The sequence below is a fragment of the Sinocyclocheilus rhinocerous genome, unplaced genomic scaffold (assembly GCF_001515625.1).
Source record: "Sinocyclocheilus rhinocerous isolate Xijiao unplaced genomic scaffold, SAMN03320098_v1.1 scaffold122, whole genome shotgun sequence".
NCBI lineage: Eukaryota > Metazoa > Chordata > Actinopteri > Cypriniformes > Cyprinidae > Sinocyclocheilus > Sinocyclocheilus rhinocerous.
Window position 1 is genome coordinate 109,541 of NW_015654493.1, and position 23,726 is coordinate 133,266.

At 38.0% G+C, this 23,726-nt stretch overlaps 1 protein-coding gene across 1 annotated transcript in view; it reads right to left on the minus strand.

Moving 5' to 3' along the window:
* rars1 (arginyl-tRNA synthetase 1) overlaps nt 1-20,325 on the minus strand; it is a 56,230-nt gene extending 35,905 nt beyond the window's left edge. The window contains exons 1-2 of the mRNA XM_016523813.1: nt 20,194-20,325; nt 19,097-19,234 (exon numbers count right to left, since the gene is read on the minus strand). Of these exons, the coding sequence (XP_016379299.1) occupies nt 19,097-19,234; nt 20,194-20,238 (183 nt within the window). The 5' untranslated portion in view covers nt 20,239-20,325. The remainder of the gene's footprint in view (nt 1-19,096; nt 19,235-20,193) is intronic.
* Between the last annotated feature and the right edge of the window lie 3,401 nt (nt 20,326-23,726).

A 23,726-nucleotide genomic window follows, 5' to 3' on the forward strand; every position in this document is an offset into this window, starting at 1 on the left:
GGTTTTCTTTATCGTAACAAATCTTCTTTTACACATTCTTCAAAACAGCTTTTGGTTAAAATGTCAGTTCTCCCAATTTTGGACTATGGTGATATAGTTTACAGGTCTGCTTCAAAAACTCTCCTTCATAAACTGGATATTATTTACCATGCAGCAATCCGCTTTGTGACTGGAGCTTCATTTAACACTCACCATTGCCACTTGTACTCTTTATTGAACTGGTCTTCTCTTCATTCTCGTAGACAAATTCATTGGTTTCTGTTCATTTATAAAACTCTTATCGGGAAAACGCCATTATATTTACAGTCACTTCTTAATATTCATAATACAAGTCGTAATCTGCGCTCTAGTAGTTTCATTAATTTCTACATACCTAAAGTCCGTACGTCCTTTGGTCGTTGCTCTTTTCAGTTTTCTGTTGCATATGATTGGAATCATCTGCAACAGACTTTAAAGCTTAGTTCATTTATCTCGCTCTCTTCCTTTAAAAATTTAATTCAGTCAATAGTGCAAGACCATTGTACTTGTTTTTAGTTATCTGTTTGTTTTATATGTTATTGTTTAAAATTGTGTTTTGTAATTTTATGTTTTTTATTGTATTGTACCTGCTTTTTATGCTGCCTCTTGGCCAGGTCGTCATTGTAAATGAGAAATGGTTCTCAACTGACTTACCTGGTTAAATAAAGGTTAATAAAACTACGGATAATGAAGTCAGCATTTGAAGAATGGTGGCATTGGCTGGAGGGGGTAAGACATCCATTTCTCACCGTAACTGATGAGTGTAACCTGGAATATGTATGTTCAACCAAAACATCAAAGTGATAGTTAACCAAAAAAGAAAATTCTGTCATTAATCACTCACCCTCATGTTGTTCAAAACTCATAAGACTTTCTTTCATCTTCTAAACACAAATTAATATATTTGTAATGATATCTGAGAGGTTTCTGTCCCTTCATTGACAGCCTAAGCAACCACCACTGTCAAGGCCAGAAAGGTAGTAAAGACATAATTGAAGTAGTCCATAGCCCCTTTCACACTGCACGTTGGTCCCGGAAAATTGCCGGAGTGCCTTCTGTGTGAACGCAAACACGTCCCGGAATTGATTCCGGGATCGATCCCGGGTTGAGGACCTAGTAACATTGCCGGGTTCAGTCCCGGAACGAGCTCTGGATGAACAAAAGCCAGAACCAATGCCGTAAAGGGTGTGTCGTAGTGATGATGCACGTTATCGTGCAACTTTTTTACCGGGTGTTTTGAAGGCAGATCAACGTTCGCGACGAAAAAATATGTGCAAACTGTAATGAAGCAGAGATCAGGTAGCTCCTCACTATCCGCGTTGAAGCGGAGATCGTTCGCCAGCTTAAGTGAAACAGAACGCATCACATTGAAATGTCACGTGTCTTTACGGGATGTGTGTGAACGCACACACAGATTCCGGAAAATCACTGGCAGTGTGAATGAACCACAATCAAACGATCCCGGAACAAATCCCGGGACACATTATCCGTGTATTTTCCGGAATTTCTGTGTGAAAGAGCTCATGTGACTTCAATGGTTCAACCTTAATTTTATGAGGTGACAGGAATGCTTTTTGTGTGCAAAAAAAAAAAAATATTTGCTTCTTCATCAATCTTCGACGCGGATTTACAAAAGCACCATGGTGCATGCATGTTCAAAATATTTTGACGTTCGTAATTGCTCCAGGGCCACAGGAACCAATGGTAAGGGGTATTGGAACTTTACTGTTATGTTTTTGAGACCATGGGAATCAAGGCATGGACAGAGTCTGTCATCCTTCTTGCCCACAAATACCCCTTTTCCACCAACTTTAACCGAGTGCTAGTTCAGAGCCAGTGCTATTGCCGGTTCGGAGTTGGTTCGACTGGCGAGCCTAGAACCGGTTTGCCTTTCCACGGGCTAGAGAGGCACCACAAAGCCAGGTCTTACGTCACTGAATACGGATCATCTTTCCCAGCAATGCTAGCGCGGCAGCGCCAAACACAACAAGCTTGTTCAAGATGCATCGGCACACAACACCAAAGCACCGCGAAAGTGATCCAAAAGCATAAAGCGAGTTGTCTGCTTTCCAATCACTCTCGCGGCACCCCGATGCCACACACCAACCGGTCCGCGCAGCGCCAATGCATCCCAAACAAGCCTAAACACACCATCAGCAATGGCGGACGTTGCATTGCTATTGATGTTCATGGGTTTGCGAACCTACATCAGCATCCAAACACGGCGAATCCAACGTGTTTATGTTTAGCTGCTATTTCAAAAATGGCGGTCAAAAGTTTCTGTTCGTCTTGTTGGTCATGGTAACCCTGCCCCCAGCCCCTGACGCAAGCGGTTCTTACTTCTATACCAGCAATGTTTTGGTGCTACTTACAAACCACTTTTCCTGGTTCGGAGCTGGTGCTTTGGGTGTCGAAAGGCAAAGAACCGATTTGAAACTAGGCTCTGGCTCTGAACCAGCACTCAAACTACCTTGGTGGAAAAGGGGTAAAATAACAGCTGCAGCAGGTGAGGTGGTTGGTTGAATAAAGCCTAGGCCTGTCACTATATAACTACTTTTTGTTGGGAGATATATTGCCCCAGAAACAACCGCGATAAACAATATCATTGTCATTTTAATGTGTCTGGCTAATTTTGAGCTACATGCAAAAAGTTTAAAAAAAAAATTGTAAAATTTGGGGTTTTCACAAAAATTTGTTCATTAAAATCTGTGTATCATTCGTTCATTCGTTTTTTGATTTAATATTGAAAGTAGAAAAATGAGAAACGGCTCCTTTTTTGTTTCTTCTTTTTTTTCTTCCAAAAAACGAAAAACAAGAATTCTACTTTTTAGTTTTTAGTTCAGGGGTAGAAAAACAAATTAACAGCTTGAATATTTGATTTCTACATGTGGGCGGGAATGAAACACCCCTTTCGGCTGATTGGTCAGTCGAAGATCAATCCGTGCCGTCATCAGTTTTTCCTCAGTTCCACGCAGCAGAATAAAAGTCCTCCGCTGCTGCAGGTGTAAGGATTCTTAACGTGTTTATTGCAACTCCATTTAATTTTTTTCTCATCAAACAACCAATAGCTCGACATAACCTGTACCGGGCCGAGCCTATAGGGCTTTCTTCTGTATAGACCAGCGGTTCTCAAAGTGCCAGCGGGTCCGCGAAATAATTTGCTATAGCCTACAGTAATTTCCAGACTGTAAAGTCATGTTTTTTTTTTTTCACATTACATGCTGTAATTTATTCCAAAGTGACTTAAATAATGCATTTAACATCAGTCAAATAATCTAAATGTAGACTTTTAAAAGCAGGCGAGTCAAGTATTCACTGAATTGGTTCATGTTTGTGGCATGCACCAGAAAGATGTTCAAGGAGACGCGCTAAAGCAGAGCATTCTGATGTGTTCTTTATTTTTCAAAGGCATGACATTTTGTAGTCATTTTGAATGCGTGTATATACAGGTGCATCTCAATAAATTAGAATGTTGTGGAAAAGTTCATTTATTTCAGTAATTCAACTCAAATTGTGAAACTCGTGTATTAAAAAAATTAAATGCACACAGACTGAAGTAGTTTAAGTCTTTGGTTCTTTTAATTATGATGATTTTGGCTCACATTTAACAAAAACCCACCAATTCACAACAAATTAGAATACTTCATAAGACCAATAAAAAAAAACATTTTTAGTGAATTGTTGGCCTTCTGGAAAGTATGTTAATTTACTGTACATGTACTCAATACTTGGTAGGGGCTCCTTTTGCTTTAAATACTGCCTCAATTCGGCGTGGCATGGAGGGGATCAGTTTGTGGCACTGCTGAGGTGGTATGCTAAATGACTAAATAAATAAATAAATAAATAAATACTGTAGGGTTTGGTGAGAAACAAACCGAAATGGCAAGTTATTGAAAATCTGTCTCAGTCTGTGTGCGAGTGCACAGCAACTCGCGCCGCTCACAAGTGCATATTCTTATGAAATATCATTTTGGATAAATTTTAATAAAACAAAATACTAGATTATAAAACTCAGAAGAGTATTTATTTTAATATCTCTGTTCTCCGGTTGTTCTTGCATGAACGTTATGCCTTATCATATACCCAAGTCAATGCATTATTCTTTCCTTTTTATATTAGTGTTTAAAATATTTAATTTAAAAGTAATTAATTAAACAAACAAACTTACTGGGCGACCAGATAAGGTATGACAGCCGTCATATCACGACCAGGTATGACAGCAGTCATATCATACCCCGCCATGCCCAGCTGATGATGCAAAGCATAGAATTTATATCTACACAGAAGAAAGCCCTGTAGGCTCTGCCCCGGTATGGATTGTGTAGAGCTATTCGTTAGTCTGGTTGTTTGAAGAGAAAAAGATGAAAGGTAGTTGCAGTACCGCCGCTCCCTATACACAGATTACGCAGTTTGCGCACCAACTCCCAAGGGGGGGGCACCATCCCAGTTGCTCAAAAAAAATAAACTTTCGTTCTATATTAATATTAACGTACATATACATGAATAAAAATATAAACATGAACATATATACAATTTATAAAAAAAAAATGCATTTTACGGTGAACGTAAAAGTAGGCTAAGCACACGTGACACGCCATTCCCGCATCCGCGCCTGCCCTCACCTCATGTTTGCAGCTAATTGCAAATGATCATAATTGATGGACGACTATGCCCGGAAAAAAGACATCAGCAGTCCGGCGCCGAGAAAAGAAAAAGTTAAAAAGCCCAAGATGAAGCCTGTGTATCATTTTCACATACGTTCAACTTTTTTGTCTGTTGACGTTAATAACATGTTTTAATGTCGGTAATAATTTCACCACCACCAACGCATCTGCCTTAATATTCTCTGAGTTTCCATGTTCCCTTATGAAAATTAACCATGGTTTTTAGGGGTGCTCCGATTGATCGGCTACCGATCACTATAGGCCGATAATCACTTGGGGATGTTTGATCGGCGGTCTCTATAAAGGCCGATCTCAAAAAAACGATCTGATGACGCGCCTGCTATGAGATGTTTGGCAAGACGTGCAGCGGCTCCATCTCAGTCTCTGTCCGGCACGGGTGAAATAATTATAATGCTGAAGGTGAGGTACAATTCATATTTCTTCATTAAATAAAGTTATTTGAAAACTTTCTGTGAGACAATTTCACAAACGGCGTGAGTGAATCGCCGCGCGCGCTCTCTCTTTCCCTCTCAAAATACACAAATGGCTTTAAATTACATCACGTCTAAGCGAGCTGCACGCTGTACAGTTGACACAGGAAAAGTCACTTGCACAATCGAGGCAGTGTCACATCGTCACTAAAGTTTATAAATTGCATTTCTTTTTAATTCTTGCCAGTGTTTAAACCGTTCAGCGCTCGCGCGCTTTCCTGGAGACCATGCGCTCATCATGCACACTCGCAGCGCACACACAATGCAAGGTTGCAGTGCGTATGTGGTGCATATTTTTTCCGTGCTTATGTGCAGCCCTCTACGGACACCTTGGCAATTGAATCGCCATTGGCTAGTAAATTTTTTTGTTTACTCGCCAGACTGATTAAAAAAAAAAATTTAAATAAATAAATATATATACAGTGGGTACGGAAAGTATTCAGACCCCCTTAAATTTTTCACTCTTTGTTATATTGCAGCCATTTGCTAAAATCATTTAAGTTAATTTTTTTTCCTCATTAATGTACACACAGCACCCCATATTGACAGAAAAACACAGAATTGTTGACATTTTTGCAGATTTATTAAAAAAGAAAAACAGAAATATCACATGGTCCTAAGTATTCACCCCCTTTGCTGTGACACTCATATATTTAACTCACGTGCTGTCCATTTCGTCGCATATGCGAGTGATTTACTCGCAATGTAGAGGGTTGTGTTAAAGGATCAAAGCGTTCACACTGCACACGGTTGCGGTCCGGCAGTGCGTCTGCAGCAGTGCAGAGATCGTTTCCGCACCGAGTCCATTTTTGCTGCGCTGCAAGCGCTTAATTACAGCACATTGTTTGCGGTAAATATGAACATGGATTGATACGAAAATTTCGTAATTACGCCATAAATGCATATAATTAAAGTCTACTGTGTTTCACAATCAACACATAGGCTATGGCTTTTTGGCTAGGTTTAAAGGAAAAGAGCACTTTTAGATAAACAAGGCAATAATAGATGGCACCCGTGGAGGTAGGAAAATAAAGTTCTTTATAAACCGCAGGATTGCTTGTAATAAAGATTTAAATGCAAAAGAAAAGGCAGCAGAGCTGACAGTTTATGCCAGTGGTAAGTTTTAATTTAGAATGTTTGTGATAATGAAGTAGTTTAAATGTTTTGCCACTTGCTTGAGCAACTTAATATATAAATCTAGAAGTAAATGCAAAAGTAAAAAGCATTGAATAATGTGTTTCTTATATTTATTGCGTTTAAACACGTCTATGAAATATTGTATTATACTGTACTGTGTAAAAAATAATCACAGTGCTGAAAAAGCATTTTAAGTAACAATGTTTGGATTAGAAATCAAAATAATGGATAAATGTTGTGTTTATAGTAAACAGACACGGATCAGTTGCAGACTCCTGTGTGAAAGCTGCTTCTGTACCGCACATGGACTGCATGCGCACTGCAAACAAAGTGTGTGTGAACCTCACATACAGCTCATGAAATCAGGCTTGCGCTGTGTTGTAAGCTATTGTGCAACAATTGCACGATTGTAAAAACAAAAATGCAGTGCATGATCAAACATTTAGGTGAGATAAATATATATTTTTTAAAAATGTCTAAAAAATGCCCCCCTCCACCCCTCAAATTAAAAAATTCCCTTCTCACAAGAGTCACGTAAAAGGGGAATTAATTTTCAAAAATTAAAATTCAGGCCATGATTAAATGTCTAAAAATCTTGATTGGATCATCACTATAAATAATTCTACATGATAAAAAGAAGGCTTTAAAAAGATCTGTATCAGTGATCGTATCGGCAGATACTGCTTTCTGTGATCGGCGATCAGCGATTGGCCTCAAAAATCCTGATCGGAGCACCCCTAATGGTTTTACTACGAATAAAACCAAAAATTCATGGTTCTTGTAGCCATGGTAACAACAAATTAACCATGGTTTTGTTACTTCAAATAATAATTAACAAAGAAGTATTCAGTACTAATAATTCATTCAATAATACAATAATGCCTGAAGTCAATTATTCCGCTTATACTACGGTTGCCACACCTCAAGACATTGATCAGATGATATATTTCAAAGCATTTATCCGGTTATACCGTATTGACCCGAATATAAGACGATGTTTTTTCTTGGAAATACATCTGAAAAACGCGGTCGTCTTATATTCAGGGTCTAGACTTTGACATGTCAATAATACACCCACAACAATAGGTGGCGCCAAATACGCATAAAACGAGTGTGCCATGAAATACGTAATGTAATGCGTGTTGTAAAGATCGCGAGTAAAAACAAAAGAAAAAGAAAACCAAAACGCTATTGTGAGTAGGATTAATTTATTCCGCATCTCATCCAATGCCTCCATTGTTAATTCCAAAACGTCATTTTAGACCTAGTAACGGAGGCTTGAGCCATTGATAGCAGACTAATGCAGATATTAATAAAGTTATTAGACAGACAGTGAGAGAGAGAGAGAGAGAGAGAGAGAGAGAGCGTGTATATTACCTCTCTGAGTCTGTGTGTCTCTCAAAATTGTTCGGCAGCAGTGTCTCTACTAACAGTGAAACTTTAAGTTCATTTTCTTCACGAACAGTGCCGTTGTTACCTCGCTTGTGAGAAATATCATGTAACTTTTAAAATAAAATCGCCAGAGTAGCGATAACAACGTTAGCGCGTGTATGTTTCTGTACTGTAAGTTACGTATGTGCGTCTGTGCGGGAGAGATAGAGTATGTGCTTTACCTACATAATAAAACGTAATTATGTGGCAAAACATGGAAATTATCTGTCGTTTTTTATCATATTGCTTACTATATTTATTTGTTTGGCCAGTGTTGTTGTGGGTTTTGGTTATTGTGCTGTTGTAAGACCTTTGAAATAACAGAAATCATTTGGCGAAGTGATATGGACATGTAATGCGGTCCAGAGCTGCCTGGAACTACGTTCGCTGTGCGTTTCCCTGAAAATAATTGCACACCTTAGAACGTTCGTCAGCCAATCAGATTCAAGCATTCAATCTGTGCGTCTCTCAAAATTGTTCGGCAGCAGCGTCTCTACTAACAGTGAAACTTTAAGTTTATTTTCTTCATGAACAGCGCCATTGTTACCTCGCTTGTGAGAAAAATCATGTAGCTTTTCAAATAAAATCGCCAGAGTAGCGATAACAACGTTAGTGTGTGTATGTTTCTGTACTGTAAGTTATGTTGTAAGTTATGTAAGTGCGTCTGTGAGGGAGAGAGAGCGGGAGAGATAAAGTATTGCTTTACATACATAATAAAACGTAATTATGTGGCAAAACATGGAAATGATCTGTCGTTTTTACCATATTGCTTACTATATTTATTTGTCTGGTCAGTGTTGTTGTGGGTTTTGGTTATTGTGCTGTTGTAAGACCTTTGAAATAACAGAAATAATTTGGCGAAGTGATATGGACATGTAATGCGTGAATGCGTGTTATTCAATGAAAATATGGTTCCATTGAATAACACTGTTAAAATACATAATGTAATACAAAATAAATAAACAATTTACAAATGCATGCAAAGGGTGCCAAAGGCCTGGTAATTGCTGTTGTTACACTTACAAGATGATCAAATCCTTGTTTAATATTGACCAAACATTTAATTCAAATATCCACTTAATACTAAATTTTTGGCCACCTTTTTGCAATAGAATTGCTACAGCCTCTATAATTTCTTCAACAAAAACATATGGACATCACAACCCTAACAAAAAAAATGGTTTTATCGTAGTAAAACTGCTTAATTGTCTTTTGTGTGATTTCTGAATACTTGAGACTATAAAATCAATCACACAACTGTATTAAAATCATAGCCATAGGAGGTAACCAGGTTTTTTTTTTTTTGTTAAAACAGTTAAATTACACTGACTGCTCTTAATTTACCTATGTTTTTTTTTTTTTTTTAACTAATAGGCTAACTCAGGCACGCCATTGACACGGGTCGTGACCCCCGCACTTTTGAAAAGACAGCAATCAACCCCCGCACTTTTGAGAAGTTGCAATCGCGAATCTCTCCTCTTGCTAAAAATGTGCATGTGTGCGCGCTCAAACTGCATCCTGTGCACTCGCAAATCTGTTCGTGCTCTTGCGATAGAAATTCATTCTTTTCGCACCTGGACTAAACGCTGTCAGAAGTTATCAACCAATCAGACTTCCACGACTGACCGATGAAAATGCTATGTGAAATCTAATTGGATGAGAGGGAACTGCACCAGGAATTCTTTTGACAATCAAAGATGGATCTTCAATTTTGTTACAATTTAATAATATTTAGTCATATTAATCAAATGTGTATTAGAAATGGCTGGGATTGGGGTGCTTGGATGATTTGTACAAATAAATAACCTAGTCTGTCTGTCTAACTGGTTGGTCAAACCCCTCTGAGCGATTTATCTAAAAACAACATTTTATAGCCTATATGGCTCTTAAGACACACTGCATATAAAAGACCAATGCTATGTCATATTATGTCAGATACCTCAGCTGAATTTAAAATCAGTGCAATACATTTTCAATCTGTACAATGATGCCAATATTAAGTAACTATTATAATGTTTCCTATCAAATCAACATCAAATGCTAAATGTAAATGATGCATAACACAATAAATGCTGTGATAGAATCAGTGTTTGGACATTTATTGGGAGTTTTTTTTTTTCATCCAGAGTTTGTTTTCATTTCTGATTTTAGTTAGATTTTTTTTTTCATGAAAACCCACTTTATATTAGCTAAACATTCAATGGCACTCTCCTCTAAGACAGTGAATATACAGTTATCTGACAGTTACAGATAGCTACATTGTCTGCAAATTCATTAAACCCATAGAATATAATGATGTTATGACAAATATTCGTTATGGTGGTATATTTGGTCTCCACATTTTTTTAATTAATTATTTAGGGAACAGTGCATCTGACCCTGATCTAAACGGTTATGTCTTAAAGGGATAGTTCACCCAAAAATGAAAATTTGATGTTTATCTGCTTACCCCCAGGTCATCCAAGATGTAGGTGACTTTGTTTCTTCAGTAGAACACAAACGAAGATTTTTAACTCAAACCGTTGCAGTCTGCCAGTCATATAAATGGCAGTCAATGGGCTCCACGGCTTTGGGAGTAAAAAAAAAAAAAAAAAACATACACCGACAAAACCAAATTAAACCCTGCGGCTCGTGACGATACATTGAGGTCTTAAGACACGAAACGATCGGCCTGTGCAAGAAACTGAACCGTATTTATATCATTTTTTTACCTCTGATCCACCGCAATGTCCAACTGTCCTGAGCGCGTTCACAACATCCGGCGCGTGACGTCAAATAAATACGGTTTGGCAAAAAATTCCACGTTGTCTGATGATATATCAAAATCGTCTTCCATTGTGATGGCCTGTACTTCTAAATATCTTTAGATCATCGCAGTGCCAGTGAATACGTCCGCAATCTCTATGCACTGTGTAAATAATGAGTGACTTATACGTGCGACAGATTGCTTCCGCACATGCGCCTACTATCATAGCCATGTATAGATGCCCTATTCGACTGCTCCAGATACGTTGATGCGTCCGCCATTTTGGAACGTATCGCGGCCCATAGAAACAGTCACTAATGAGGCATCTACTTATATATTTCTATGTCTACTATGCCAGAGCACGTACACGCGTCACGCGGCGGATGTTGTGAATGCGCTCAGGACAGTTGGACATAGCGGTGGATCAGAGGTAAAAAAAAAATAAAAATTATATAAATACTGTTCCGTTTCTTGCACCGACAGATTGTTTTGTGTCTTAAGACCTCAATGTATCGTCACGAGCCGCAGGGTTTAATTTGGTTTTGTCTGTGTATGTTTTTTTTTCTTCTTTTTGTATTAATTGTTTTAGTGCAAGAGGGATGGCTCTACACACAGTATTATATTCTCTAAAGGAACATTTTATCGCAAATTTCTCCATGAATGCATTATATTGAATTAACTGACCATCTTCATCGATCAAATCGACAACATCAATATTTTTTTTTAAATAGCATCTTCCTATTTATTGTAATAATTCTATTATTCCACAAGGTGGCTCCATGTGGTGTAAAGTTGTGGGTGAATATCATTTTCCAGTATTGCAATATCTGTTTGTGGAAATTTGAAAGCTTACCAGGCAATTTAGAAATCTCAAAATCGCATTTCAACAAAAATTCTAACCCACCAACTCTTTTAAATATAGCCTTTGGTATATGAAACCAAATTGAATTAGGCTGTGTTAAATAAGATTTAATCCAGATCAATGATCAGGCAAGTTTAATATATGTATATTTGGAAATCTGATCTTACTATCTGGGCTTTTGCTTACAGTTTTTTGTTTTTTACTTCCATAATATTTGGGGGAGGGGGCACAACAATACATTTCTGCTTGGGGCACACATTTGGCCAGCAGCGGCCCTGTGTAGTTGCAATAAACGCGTTAAGAATCCGTACACCTGCAGCAGCATAGGACTTTTATTCTGCTGCGTGGAACTGAAGAAAAACTGATGGCGGCACGATTAGATCTTCGGCTGACCAATCAGCAGAAAGGGGCATTTCATTGCCACCCACATGTAGAAATCGAATATTCATGTTTATTCGTTTTTCTACCCCTGAACGAAAAACGAAAAATTAAGCAGAATTCTTGTTTTTCGTTTTTTGGAAAAAAACAAAACAATTACAAGCGAAAAAGGAGCCGTTTTCTAATTTTTCTACTTTTTTTATATTAAATAAAAAAACGAATGAACAAATGATACACGGATTCATTAAGCCCTTGTCTAGCAATCCCAATGCTCCAAATATTAATTATCTTTATTTGTACGTTTTCTGAGATGAGTACCTTTTCTACGCTCGTTTCTCGTGCTGACTGTCATCCGAAGCACCCGCATTAAGTGAACGTTTGGGGAACTGTTGGGGAAAAGTCTATGGGAAAAACATCTGATGTGTAACATTATATTAGACCCGTGCATTACAGTAGGTCTTAATAAATAGGCCGTCTGTCTCATTAATGTTAATCTAACAATAAAAGAAAAGAGGGAATCACTCGCTGCTCTTGATTGAACTGCTTTTGTAGTTCTAATATTCAATTTATTTGTAATGAACACACTAAAGGGATTTTTACATTTGATTATTTGTTTTTCCTCAATGCTTTTGTTTAGATGTAAAATGAAAAAGGTAATGCACTATTTTTTTTTTTTTTCTTATATTTGTTCCACTGTTTGCTTGTTGTTGTTTTTTGCATCTGTTCTTATTTATAAATAAGAGCCAGTTCAACCAACTGTCGAAGTTTGCAGAGGATTACCAAGGATTCTGACGAGTGAGTTGCTGACATTATGCATGTGTGTATCCCCAGGGACTTAAATGAGCCTGATGCAAAATTTAGTTTCTTTAATAAAAATAAAAAAAACATACTGGAAATGTGCTTATGACTAGTTTTATTAAAGGGTTAGTTCACCCAAAAATAAAAATTAGGTTGTGTTTTACTCACCCCCGATGCATCCTAGGTGTATATGACTTTCTTCTTTCAGACGAATCCAGCCGGAGTTATATTAAAAATTGTCTTTGATCTTTCAAGCTCTATCGTTGTACTCAGCAGGTGTTGCATTCCTTCTGTCCAAAAGACGTGAAATAAAAAGCACCCTTCCACAAAAAAAAAAGTGTTTCACACAGCTCCGGGGGGTGAACAAAGGCCTCCTGTAGCGAATCGATGCGTTTTTGTTAATATAATTCCGACTGGATTCATCTGAAAGAAGAAAGTCATACACACCTAGGATGCATCGGGGGTGAGTAAAACACAGCCTAATTTTTATTTTTGGGTGAACTAACCCTTTAAATGGGCCTACATTTTTATTAAAACATGGAAAAATCTGAAATTTACTATTAATATTTACTATTAATAATATTATAAATTAGGCCAATTCAATGAGTTTACAATACTAGTATATTCTTTCTATATACTTAAGACATGCAGAATATATCCGTGATTGTGCATCAATGTCTGTAATGTGCCCTGTAGGTGCGAAACTTTTGGGAAACTTTTCCAGGATGCAAGCTACTCAATCTTGGTCAGTCGTATCCAACATCAAGGGTCAGCGAATGAAACCACAGATATCATTAACTTGAATGGAAGGCAATAATCAACAATATGCATTCACACACATAACTTTACTTGAATGTTTCTTGATATAACATGACACTGAGTTGTTTGAAAAGAAAGGCATAGTGACATTAATGCATGATGACTTACGGAACCGATTCATTTTTTTTTTTTTAACTGGTTCATTGAACCAAACTGTCCGAAAGAACCAGTTTGCCGAAATGTATCGGACTGTGCATCACTAACAAGAAAACAACACACAGGGGTCCATTCTTCGTACCTCACTTAATATCCGAGATAATTTGACAGATGCAAGATCTTTTAATCCTGATAACCTGATGGCTAATTTTGTTCTTCAAACAAGTTTGTTCTTCAAACAAGTATTTGATTAAACTATCTGGATTAAGTTGTCTGAATTTACTCTGTGTTGACATGTTCATTGGGAAGGGCAGATCGATACTCGAAACCATGATCAGCAATGCAGCTATTGGCTGGCGGCGAGACAGCAATGTAATGACATCATATAATTAAGATCAAGGAAACAGCCTAGCGCACAAAATGACAAAAGTTCTAATACATAAATAAAATGTGTAACCATGCATTTTTTAAGCAATTCCAAATTATTTTTCACCATTTCTAGAATTTGTAGCGGCTTTGCATTTTTCGATGTCAAGAGTATTGTAATTAGCAATTAATTTAATTTTGAAGTGGATTTATGTGTGACAGCATTAAAGTTTCTTAATCCATATGATCCATCTTAAGACAAAACTGACAGTCTTTAAATTAATTGTGCATCATAAAAGCATTTTGAGATTTGAGAAGTGAGTCTGCATCTCCTGCGATGCATCAAAGTCACCCGCATAAAAGCTTAGCTCACAGTTCAAATTAATGCATGACTCAGACAAACTGTACATAATATGACTGCAATAAATTATGAGAATTATTCCTTCACGAATAAATCTTTCAATGAGTAAAACTGGTCATGTCTATTATTATAGATTACACAACATTTAAATTATTTTCAAAATAATGTTAAAATTAAATTTTTTAATTATTTTAAAATTATTTCTTACACTTGTAAGAAAATAGCAGTGGCTGGGACAGACTTTCAGTATCACCTTCACTTAAAATTACACAATCTAATCCTGTTTACGTGGAATAAGCCTGCTTCCATGCAGGTTTGAGCTAATGGACCTGCTGCAATGACAGCAACTCCAGGATGAGCTTCGAAGAACTTAATCCTGGATCATGTCAAATCGCCAACAATAAAATCCAGATAACTGAACAATCCACATGCGAAGAACGGACCCCAGGTCAAAATACAGCAATGATAAACTGTGGAAATAAATACTCTAAACTTAGCTAAGGCTAAGAGTGGAAGATAGGATGATTGCTGCAATATTGTTATCAACATGGAAGGTTTTACATTTTAAAACTCCATTGGATCAGTATAATCAATTACAATCTAATGTTCAGTCACATGAATATGCTACTAGACGAGCAACAGAGGGTAGATTTCTACTCCCTAATGCTAAAACTAATTTTCTTAAACGTACAGTAACAGGCAATGAAATAATGGAATCTTTTACCATTGTCAATTAGCATAACACGAAAAATTGATTTTAAAGGGGTCATATGATGCGATTAAAATTTTTCCTTTCTCTTTGAAGTGTTACAAGCTCTTGGTGCATAAAGAAGATCTGTAAAGTTGCAAAGACTAAAGTCTCAAATCCAAAGAGATATTCTTTATAAAAGTTAAGAGTCAACCACGCCTACCTAAAACGGCTCGTTCTAACACGCCCCCACATGTCTACGTCACAATGTGGGAAGATTTGCATAACACCGCCCAAATGTCCCTGCAAAGAAAGAAAGCGTAACTTTGATTCTCGCTGTAGTATGCCTATTGTTGCTGCCGCTGCCATGTTGTGAAGACACTGTGTGTTTTGTTGCGAAAGCGAAAATACTTTGTTTGGCCTTCCAAAAGAGGACAATATCCGCTTCGTCATGCCTAGAGCTGATCTGTGCTGGTCGCAAAGGGAAATCTTAAACATACTGCCGAGTCGCGCCGCGTTTCAGAAAGGCGGGGCATAGAGGAGAAACAATAATGTACAGTATGTGGAAAATAATGTTTTTTTTTTTTACTTTAAACCGCATAAACACATTTAATTACACAAAATAATGTTCTTTTTAGCAACATCATATGACCCCTTTAAGTTGGGTGTTGCTATGTCAGAGCTACGTTATCTGGAAAAACTGTTGCTACTCTGAAACAAATAAGGTGAAGAACCTTATTATGCATCAAACAAATACGTGAAAGATTATTTGTTATCAACGGCAATTAGCTACATAATATCTAATGTAAATTAGAAAAATCATATACTGATAATATACAACAATGCCAAGTTATCTGGAAGAGGTTTGGATAAGTGATATTTACGTTCTCTGTGGTTGAGTGAGCAGTCCGGTAGCAGTGACTTCTTCCACTGGTTGTGCAGCTAACAATGCAGTGGGGAAAGGAGCAGGAATCCATTTCCACAGCCTTGAACACGAAGTGCTGTAGGATGCTGATCTCCTGGAGCGCCAAAGGGTACTAAAATCTGGAACACGCAAATGTGGCCCTGGAGTAGGTGCACAACGTCCTTGCCTGGAATACGCAAGCAAAAGTACCTTGAAGTGAAGGTTTGCTCACCGGAGCTTAACCCTGTTGCAAATATCTGTGTGTTTTCTGCTTCTCTGGTATAGACTCAGAACTTGGTCGATCCGCTTTGTCTCTCTAGGATGGATACTCAGGACGTGCTGCATCTTTTGTTGTCTCGCTGGACGAAGACTCTGAAGTCTGAACGAAAAGTATCTCTTTCCTCACAGGCTGGAGTCTCAGAATGTGGTTGTACCTGTTGCTTCCTCAAAAGCTGGAGACTCAGGACTTGGTATCCGTTATTGCCTTTTCCCTCACGGGCCAAAGGCTCAGAATGTTGGTGACCTGTTTCTGTCTCTCTCCTTACAGGACCGAGACGCCGAACGAGTGTATCTGCTAGTGTCTCACTGGGCGTGCCGGAGACTCAGAACGATTGTATCTGTTACAGTCCCTTCCTTGACAGGACTGAGACTCAGTACGGTGTCTGTATCTGTTAGGGTCTCACCCTTTCGGGACTCAGACTCAGAACAGAGGTTGATCTGCTATTGTCTCACCCTTGCGTGACAGAGGTGTGTCTTTTGGAAGGGTTCCTTTATCTCTTTCCGATGAGGAGGAGATTGCAATTTGGCGCTTCTCTGTTTCCATGCTGTGATTGGCTGTTTACATCAGAGTGGAGGGGGGACACGGTGTGGCCCACGCCAACCCTTCTTTCCTCCTGTGGAACTTATTTGCATAGTCTAAACACACATTTAGAAAAGTGTCACTAAAGTTCTACCAATGCATTATTCACTTACCAAACCACAACCAGAATACATTTGGCAATGTTACGAACGCATTAAGTCCAAACATGATGGGAAAGATTGAACTGTCATGCATGCATTCATTTGTCCATTAACAGCTGAGTTAGTGTAAGATGTTGCACTACACATAGCTGTCACTGAGAATACTTATTTCTCTGAATAAGTATAAGATGTGTTGTAGTTTGCATCAGTTTAAGGTTTGAAAACATAGTTATGAATGGATTTGGATGGATCTCTCTTTGTTTCACCCACTGCTGTGCTGTTGCACCTGGAGGTCCAAAGGAATTTTTATGGCGGTCACAGACCAGAATCTTAGGAACAGGTCTCTGGGTGGGTGAAGGGCAGAAACTGTATTTTGACCAATGAGAAGCCCTGTCCTTCCTGGGCTTGGTACCAGAGGTCTTCTTGCCCTCTAAGAGGTGTCTGGCTGTTGTCCTAGCATCTTTATCTGATGGCGTTGGACAGTTTGCTTATGTTAGTCCACCAAGATCCAATCAAAATGTACCAAACCTTAGTCCACTATTGTGGTCAGAGAGGGGCCCGGTCTGGGTCACTGGAATGTGCTGTCCACTACAAGTACAAGCCTGTTATCTTTACAGAAAATCTGATTGTACTGTGCATAGTAAATGCGCATTTATGAATTACACAGATGGGGAGCACAGCGCGCTAAAAATAAAGATGTAACTGGTCTCATGGTGCCTTCGCGTGCTATCACAAACTTTATAAGTCCCACTTGTGATTATGAGCTCGACAAATTCAAGCTGTCGACTTCACATTGCTTTCATATGCAATTTTTAACTACCACATTCCGATTTACGATCATTCTGATAGCACGTGAAGGCAGCATCAGTGAAAACAGGCAGAGACAATGGTAGCTTAAGCTAAATGATCCCTCTTTCAGAAGCAACCTTTGCACAACTCCAGCACTGAACTGACCCTCGTTTGTGAGGCAGTCCGGCGTAAAATGATTGGCATAAACATATAGGACTTTAGCATTTTTTTTCTGGGACGTTTCATTCGAAAATGAAATGTAATCACTGTGTCCTCAGCGGCTCAGATGGAGGGAGTCTATGGAGACTCCTATGTTTGTTGGTGCATCCTGAAACACAACACTTGTAATGCCTATTTGGCTCTGACATTGTATCTCTCCAGCAGCTACAGCAAGAAAACAGTAATGGCGGACTGCTGCTTCTCACTCAGGGTGGTGTCTATGCTAATATGGCAGAGAGCATCACAAATGGGCGGGACTTTTTCCCTACAATGATGTCAACGTAGGTAAAAATCTGGAACCGCTCATTTGGAAAAACTGTTTATGATTTATTGGGATTATAAAAAAAATGAGTGGGTGGATTTTTACCATTATAGGCTGATTGTTTTCACACACACTGCGGCCACACAACTGTGTTCAAACACCTTATAAAAGTAAATTTTGCATAATAGGTCAACTTTAATGAAAAAGACACAAACGTGTACTTGATTCAAGATCTTAAGATATTCAAACAATGTAACAAACAGTTAAATTAATAGTCAGGTCATTAGGAAACTAATTCCCCTTTTGTAAATGTCAAGTTGTAGTGCTCGCAATCCAAAACTTCCCCTCTAGTCCAAAAAGATAATATACTGAAATCTAGCTTGTTTTTTATAAAAAGGTGAACTTTTAAAACAAATTTTGTGGAGACACTCCCCTATTGTTTTGTCACACTCTTTATTTTCACATACACTTTTGCAGTGTCAAGGATAATAATAAAAAATTCTGATTTTAACTTTATTTAATAAAATCAATCATTTTAAATGTTACAGTGAATTTAGGCATCACAGCATTGCAATGTACAGTACGAAAAATGGATATTCATCTTGAGATTTGATAAAGATGGCATTTTACAGTGTTTTTAAATTATTAAGTGAGCGTTAGTTGATTGCAAAAAGTAACAAATGTGAAAAAAGGGAACTCGGCACACACAATTAAATATCGACAGATACTAATGAATGAAAAATATCTAATATTGGCCAATAACTAATGCTACCATGCATCATTTCAGTGCAGATTATTTTGTGATCCTGTTACAAAGTAATAAAGCTTTGCAAAGATAAGGTTTACAGAACATTCTATAGGAAAGCACTTGGAAATTTCCACAAACAGCACAATTTTTCAGTAAATGTTCATAACATACCCATATTATTTGATTTTATTCTTACATTAGCACATTAGAAAACTATACTGACAGTAGATAAATGTGTAAAATGTATGATATGACTTTTAATTACACAGAAGAACATATGATTGTCTTTGCAGAGGTCAAACTCTGCCACACTACAAAGATTGCAATCATCTCATTAATAAAAAGCATATTACACTCACTCTTTTCAGAATGTTGAGGCGATACTTCAGACGGGAATTCTCCTCCTGCAACTCATCCAGCTGTGAAGACATGAAGTTCAGCTCCTGTGGATCTCTCAGTCTCTCTATTTCATCTTGGAGTAACTTGATTTCTCTTTCCTGTATGCCAAATTAAAACCACAGAAAATCTAAAGTAGGCCAAGGACAAATATCTTAAACATCAGATACCGCATGCCTTAGTTACAAGGAAGTACTTCAAAGTTCAAACTTACAATGGCATGAACTTTGTCATAATTAAACTTCACTTTGACTTATTATTATACACTTTGTTAATAATTATACATATATTATTATATTCGTTTCACTTTGACTGGGAAAGTGATTACCAGTCCATACACTATCCATAGGCTTATTGCTCAGAGATAGCATACTTTGGGTTCTTCCATTTAAAGAGTTCGGTATCATATTTGATGAATGAATTTCTTAGGCCTCTAAATTACCAACATGCTCAAAACTTTGTTGAAAAACCTGTTGTTTACATGCCTTCTGCCCTCTGGTTGACAGTTCATACCTATTTAGCAAGTAAAAGTCAAATATGTCCTCAAATACAGACTTGATGAAAGTGTGAACTCCATGTTATCACTATAACATAAAAAATTAGCCATAAAAGCCTGCAGTATCTGATACAAAACATTTGACATATGAGCAAAATGTGTTTTTATTTTTGTTTGTTTTCTTTCATATTTTGTCTAAAGGTTCAACGAACTCGCCCACGTTCAACGTCAAAAAAGATGTGAACATAACTTTCATGATGCCAATATAAACATATTGTTCATAAAACCAGATCTCTAAAAAGCTGCATGTACTAGCAATAACTCACAACAGTCAGTTCAGAAGATATTACGACAGCCTCAGCACAGTATGCCATGATTTATTGTCTTTATATTTACAAAAACACCTACAGCCTACACACGTTGTAGTTTTGAGGCGAATTAAACAGAATAACGTTAGTCATCATGACTAAGACCTGCATGCGTGCTTCAGTCTCCTACGTCGAAAAACACATGCATATATGAACACAACTTCTAAACTTTTTAACGTTTTAATGCAGCGCTGACCTGTTGCTGAAGTCGTGAAGTATAGTTGACAACGGGGTCACCCATTTTTGCTGAAAAGGTGAGGTACAAACAGCCTCAAATTCTAAAACTGTACACTTCTCCAACTTGAAGAACTGCTTTAACCGGATTTGACACGTCACTTCCGCTTTCCAGCGACGTCCGAACGGTGAACAAATCTTTCTTGTGAGTTGAATCTTTTAAAAGAATCAGTTGAACAGGTTCATAAGACTGTTCTGAACGATTCGTAGTGCAACAGTCAGGCTCTGGATTTTGAACGATAACTTACAAACGTTTAAAGACAGACCTATTGTGAGCTACAAGGTTGTTAATCTATGGTTTATTTTTCTGTTGAAGTATTGTTTATACCTTTTTAATCGGAGTTAACGGCAGGACTCCTGATGAGAAACGAAACGACATTACCCATGATGCTGCAGAGAAATCTCCATTAATCAGAAAACCGAAACCAAAAACATTAGTGATGCAAACGTTTGAGGCTTTCATGAAATTGTGCCGAAAAGGTTCATTACTCGAAGCTTTTAACACAGTGCGCATTAGCGACATCTGGTGGTCAGACTTGGTTTCTCCACCAAATCTAACAAAACATCGCGGAGCAGATGAGCAGTGTTGCCAATTTAGCAATTTTGTTGCTAGATTTAGCAACTTTTCAGACTACCCTAGCAACTTTTTCTTCCAAAAGCACCTAGCAACAAATGTAGCTATTTTTAAAAATTTATTTGGCAACATTTAGCAACTTTTGATAAGTGACTCAAACGATAAAAAAGGCACACATTTTCCATCTAAATTACACAAAAAGAGGTATTTTACCTTCTGAGGATTTATAACACAATAGAGTGATACTGGTTATGTTTTTCAATGTCATAATTATGTCTAACCACTTTCATCTGCAGAACAGTGTTTTTACATTGAAAACACAGGGGGAACAGATTTACCTGGATGCAGCATTTTTTTTTTGTCTAGATAGTAATTTGTCATTTAAGTAACTTAGGCGACATGAATTAAAGGATTTTTTTTTTTTTAATAATTGCAATTATTATTATTTTTAAATTCATTTAATAAAAGCTTGTTTAAGAGGATTTTGTTTTTTATATTACTGTGACTTAATTAATAAATGTGACAACAAATGTTGTTTATATACTCTTTTATAGAAGATGTAAACGATCTCCGTCATTTTTGTGGACTACGCACAGGGACGCGGGAAGTAGGGGTGCTGAGGGGGCTGCAGCACCCCCTGTTTTCACATGGTTGCAAATGCAACGCCAGGTTTGTTCGTTTAAATTTATTCAGTTTTAGCATTTAATAATTTATTTGTAATGATCTCTGAAATGTAAATTGTAAGTGGGCTATAATAAACCCATGTTTATCTTTATAAACATGATTAATTTTACTTGTGATGTTTTCTATATGGGATGATTAGCCTAATCCTCATGAACACGTGACGCTGGCGCGTGGTATCAGCCATGAACTATACAGAATGCGAACAAGATTAACTTTGATACAAGGAGATAATGGCGCAAAAGCGAATTTCAGATTTTTTTAAATGCCCATCCCAGCAAAAACTTTCCAAAATCGGCATCCAAACAACACCAGCCCCAGCACGAGCACCGACGTAAGTGAACCATATGTTCCCCTTGTGTTTTTAGTGTAAAGACACTATTCTGCAGATAAAAGTGGTTAGACGTAATTATGACATTTTAAAAACACATCAGGAGCATCACTCTGAGTTACCTAAAATAATAAAAGAGAGACTAGTCATTTGGAAATATAGTTTATTTGTTATTATTTCGACAAGGCTTAAGTTGTTTGACAGAAACACACACACACACACACACTAACAATAACAATACAATGGAAATGCGCGTCTGAACAAAAGAATGCCCCTGACGAAGGAATTTAACTGTCTAATTGTAATGTATGGTGTTACACTTCATAAAACAGGCAAAAATTAGAATTAGCAGGGAAATCTGACTATGTTCCGATTGAACAGTACGTGACGTACATTAATACGTATTTAATTACAAATGATCTAATTAACATGGTGAAATGAACATTGCTTGCGGAAAGACAGCAAAACCACCATAAGATGACTTGCTTAGCTGGGGCGAAATCATGACATCATGATTTCAGTACTGAAGTTTCAGGGTTGCCAGGATATATTTTTAAAAAACGCCCAATTGCTACTAAAAACTACCGCGGGAAAACCGCGGACTTGGCAACACTGCGAAGTTGCGCAGGAGCTGTGAGAGGGAAACAGGGAAACTGAATTCACCGGAACACCGGCGCCAGGCACAAATTCACGGACGGGCATTTCATTTTTTCAGGGGGGCACAAATTAGATCAACCTCATTGCAATGCATAATATCATTAATTATGAATTAAATGAACAAAAAACGAGGAAGAATTGACGTACCACTCCATTGACGCTGAGTCGTAAAGATTGGACCTAGCCTACTGAAGCAGTCTAAACACACGTCGCAGGGCTCGACATCAACGCTTGTCCGCTTATCTGGGACAAGAGGATTTTTTAAAAGGCCAAGTGAAAGAGAATTGTACTTGCCCTACCGGTGTTACGAGATTTTTGGTTTCCGAGATTTTCTGTTTCAATTGGCGGAGCATACATGAATATTCATGAGTTTCCCGTACATGCGCGTGGTACGCACAGTCTGTGTGATTGATGACGCAAGCAGAGGAAGTAGAGACTCACCCAGTGCTCAAAGAAGTCCCTAAAACACTTTGGGCTTCGTCTCAATTTGACGTGGGGCTGGTTAAAAATTGTGAACCAGTTCAAATCACTCCAAAATCTGATTATAGACCACGCAAGCCTCAGTATCCCCTGAAAAAAAGAGGTTATTGAGGGAATAATACCAGTTTTTGAATCATTAAAAGCAGCTGGGGTAATTGTGCCCTGTGAGGATTCTCCTGTGCGTACACCCATTTTCCCTGTTAAAAAGATAAAGAAACATGCGGGTCAACAGATGACAGCGAGGGACTTGAGCTGTTAGGAAAGCATACCATCCGACCACTGCAGCGAAATCTACATGACCAACTCGACAAGTGACGAGACCAGAAGTGTGTGCATGAGTTGTCTGCATGCTTAATACCACATTTCCAAATCATCACCTACCACAATCACTGGTGAGTAGACACTATCTCACCAGCCTTCATGCACCTGAACGCAGAAGATGCCATAAAGCATGTGACACGTCTCATATACCAGATGAAGAAGGAACCGGTGTGCTGGAAGACTGTTATTGGCTGTGTGGACACGTCATATATGCTTCACTTCCCAGGCATTGGATGGGTACGTGTGCCATGGTGGAGCTGTATGGAGGAGCGCTAGTAGTCAAGGTACCTGAACAACTTCACAACAACACCGGAAATCGTCTCACAAGAGCCAAGAGAGAGATCGAAAAGAAAATGTCTTCACTGAAGGACCGAGCAGAACAATCAAGTTGGGCAAGAGACAATTATGTTCCGAGGGAACACAGGCTGTGGAACGGAGCGGAGAAGTTCTT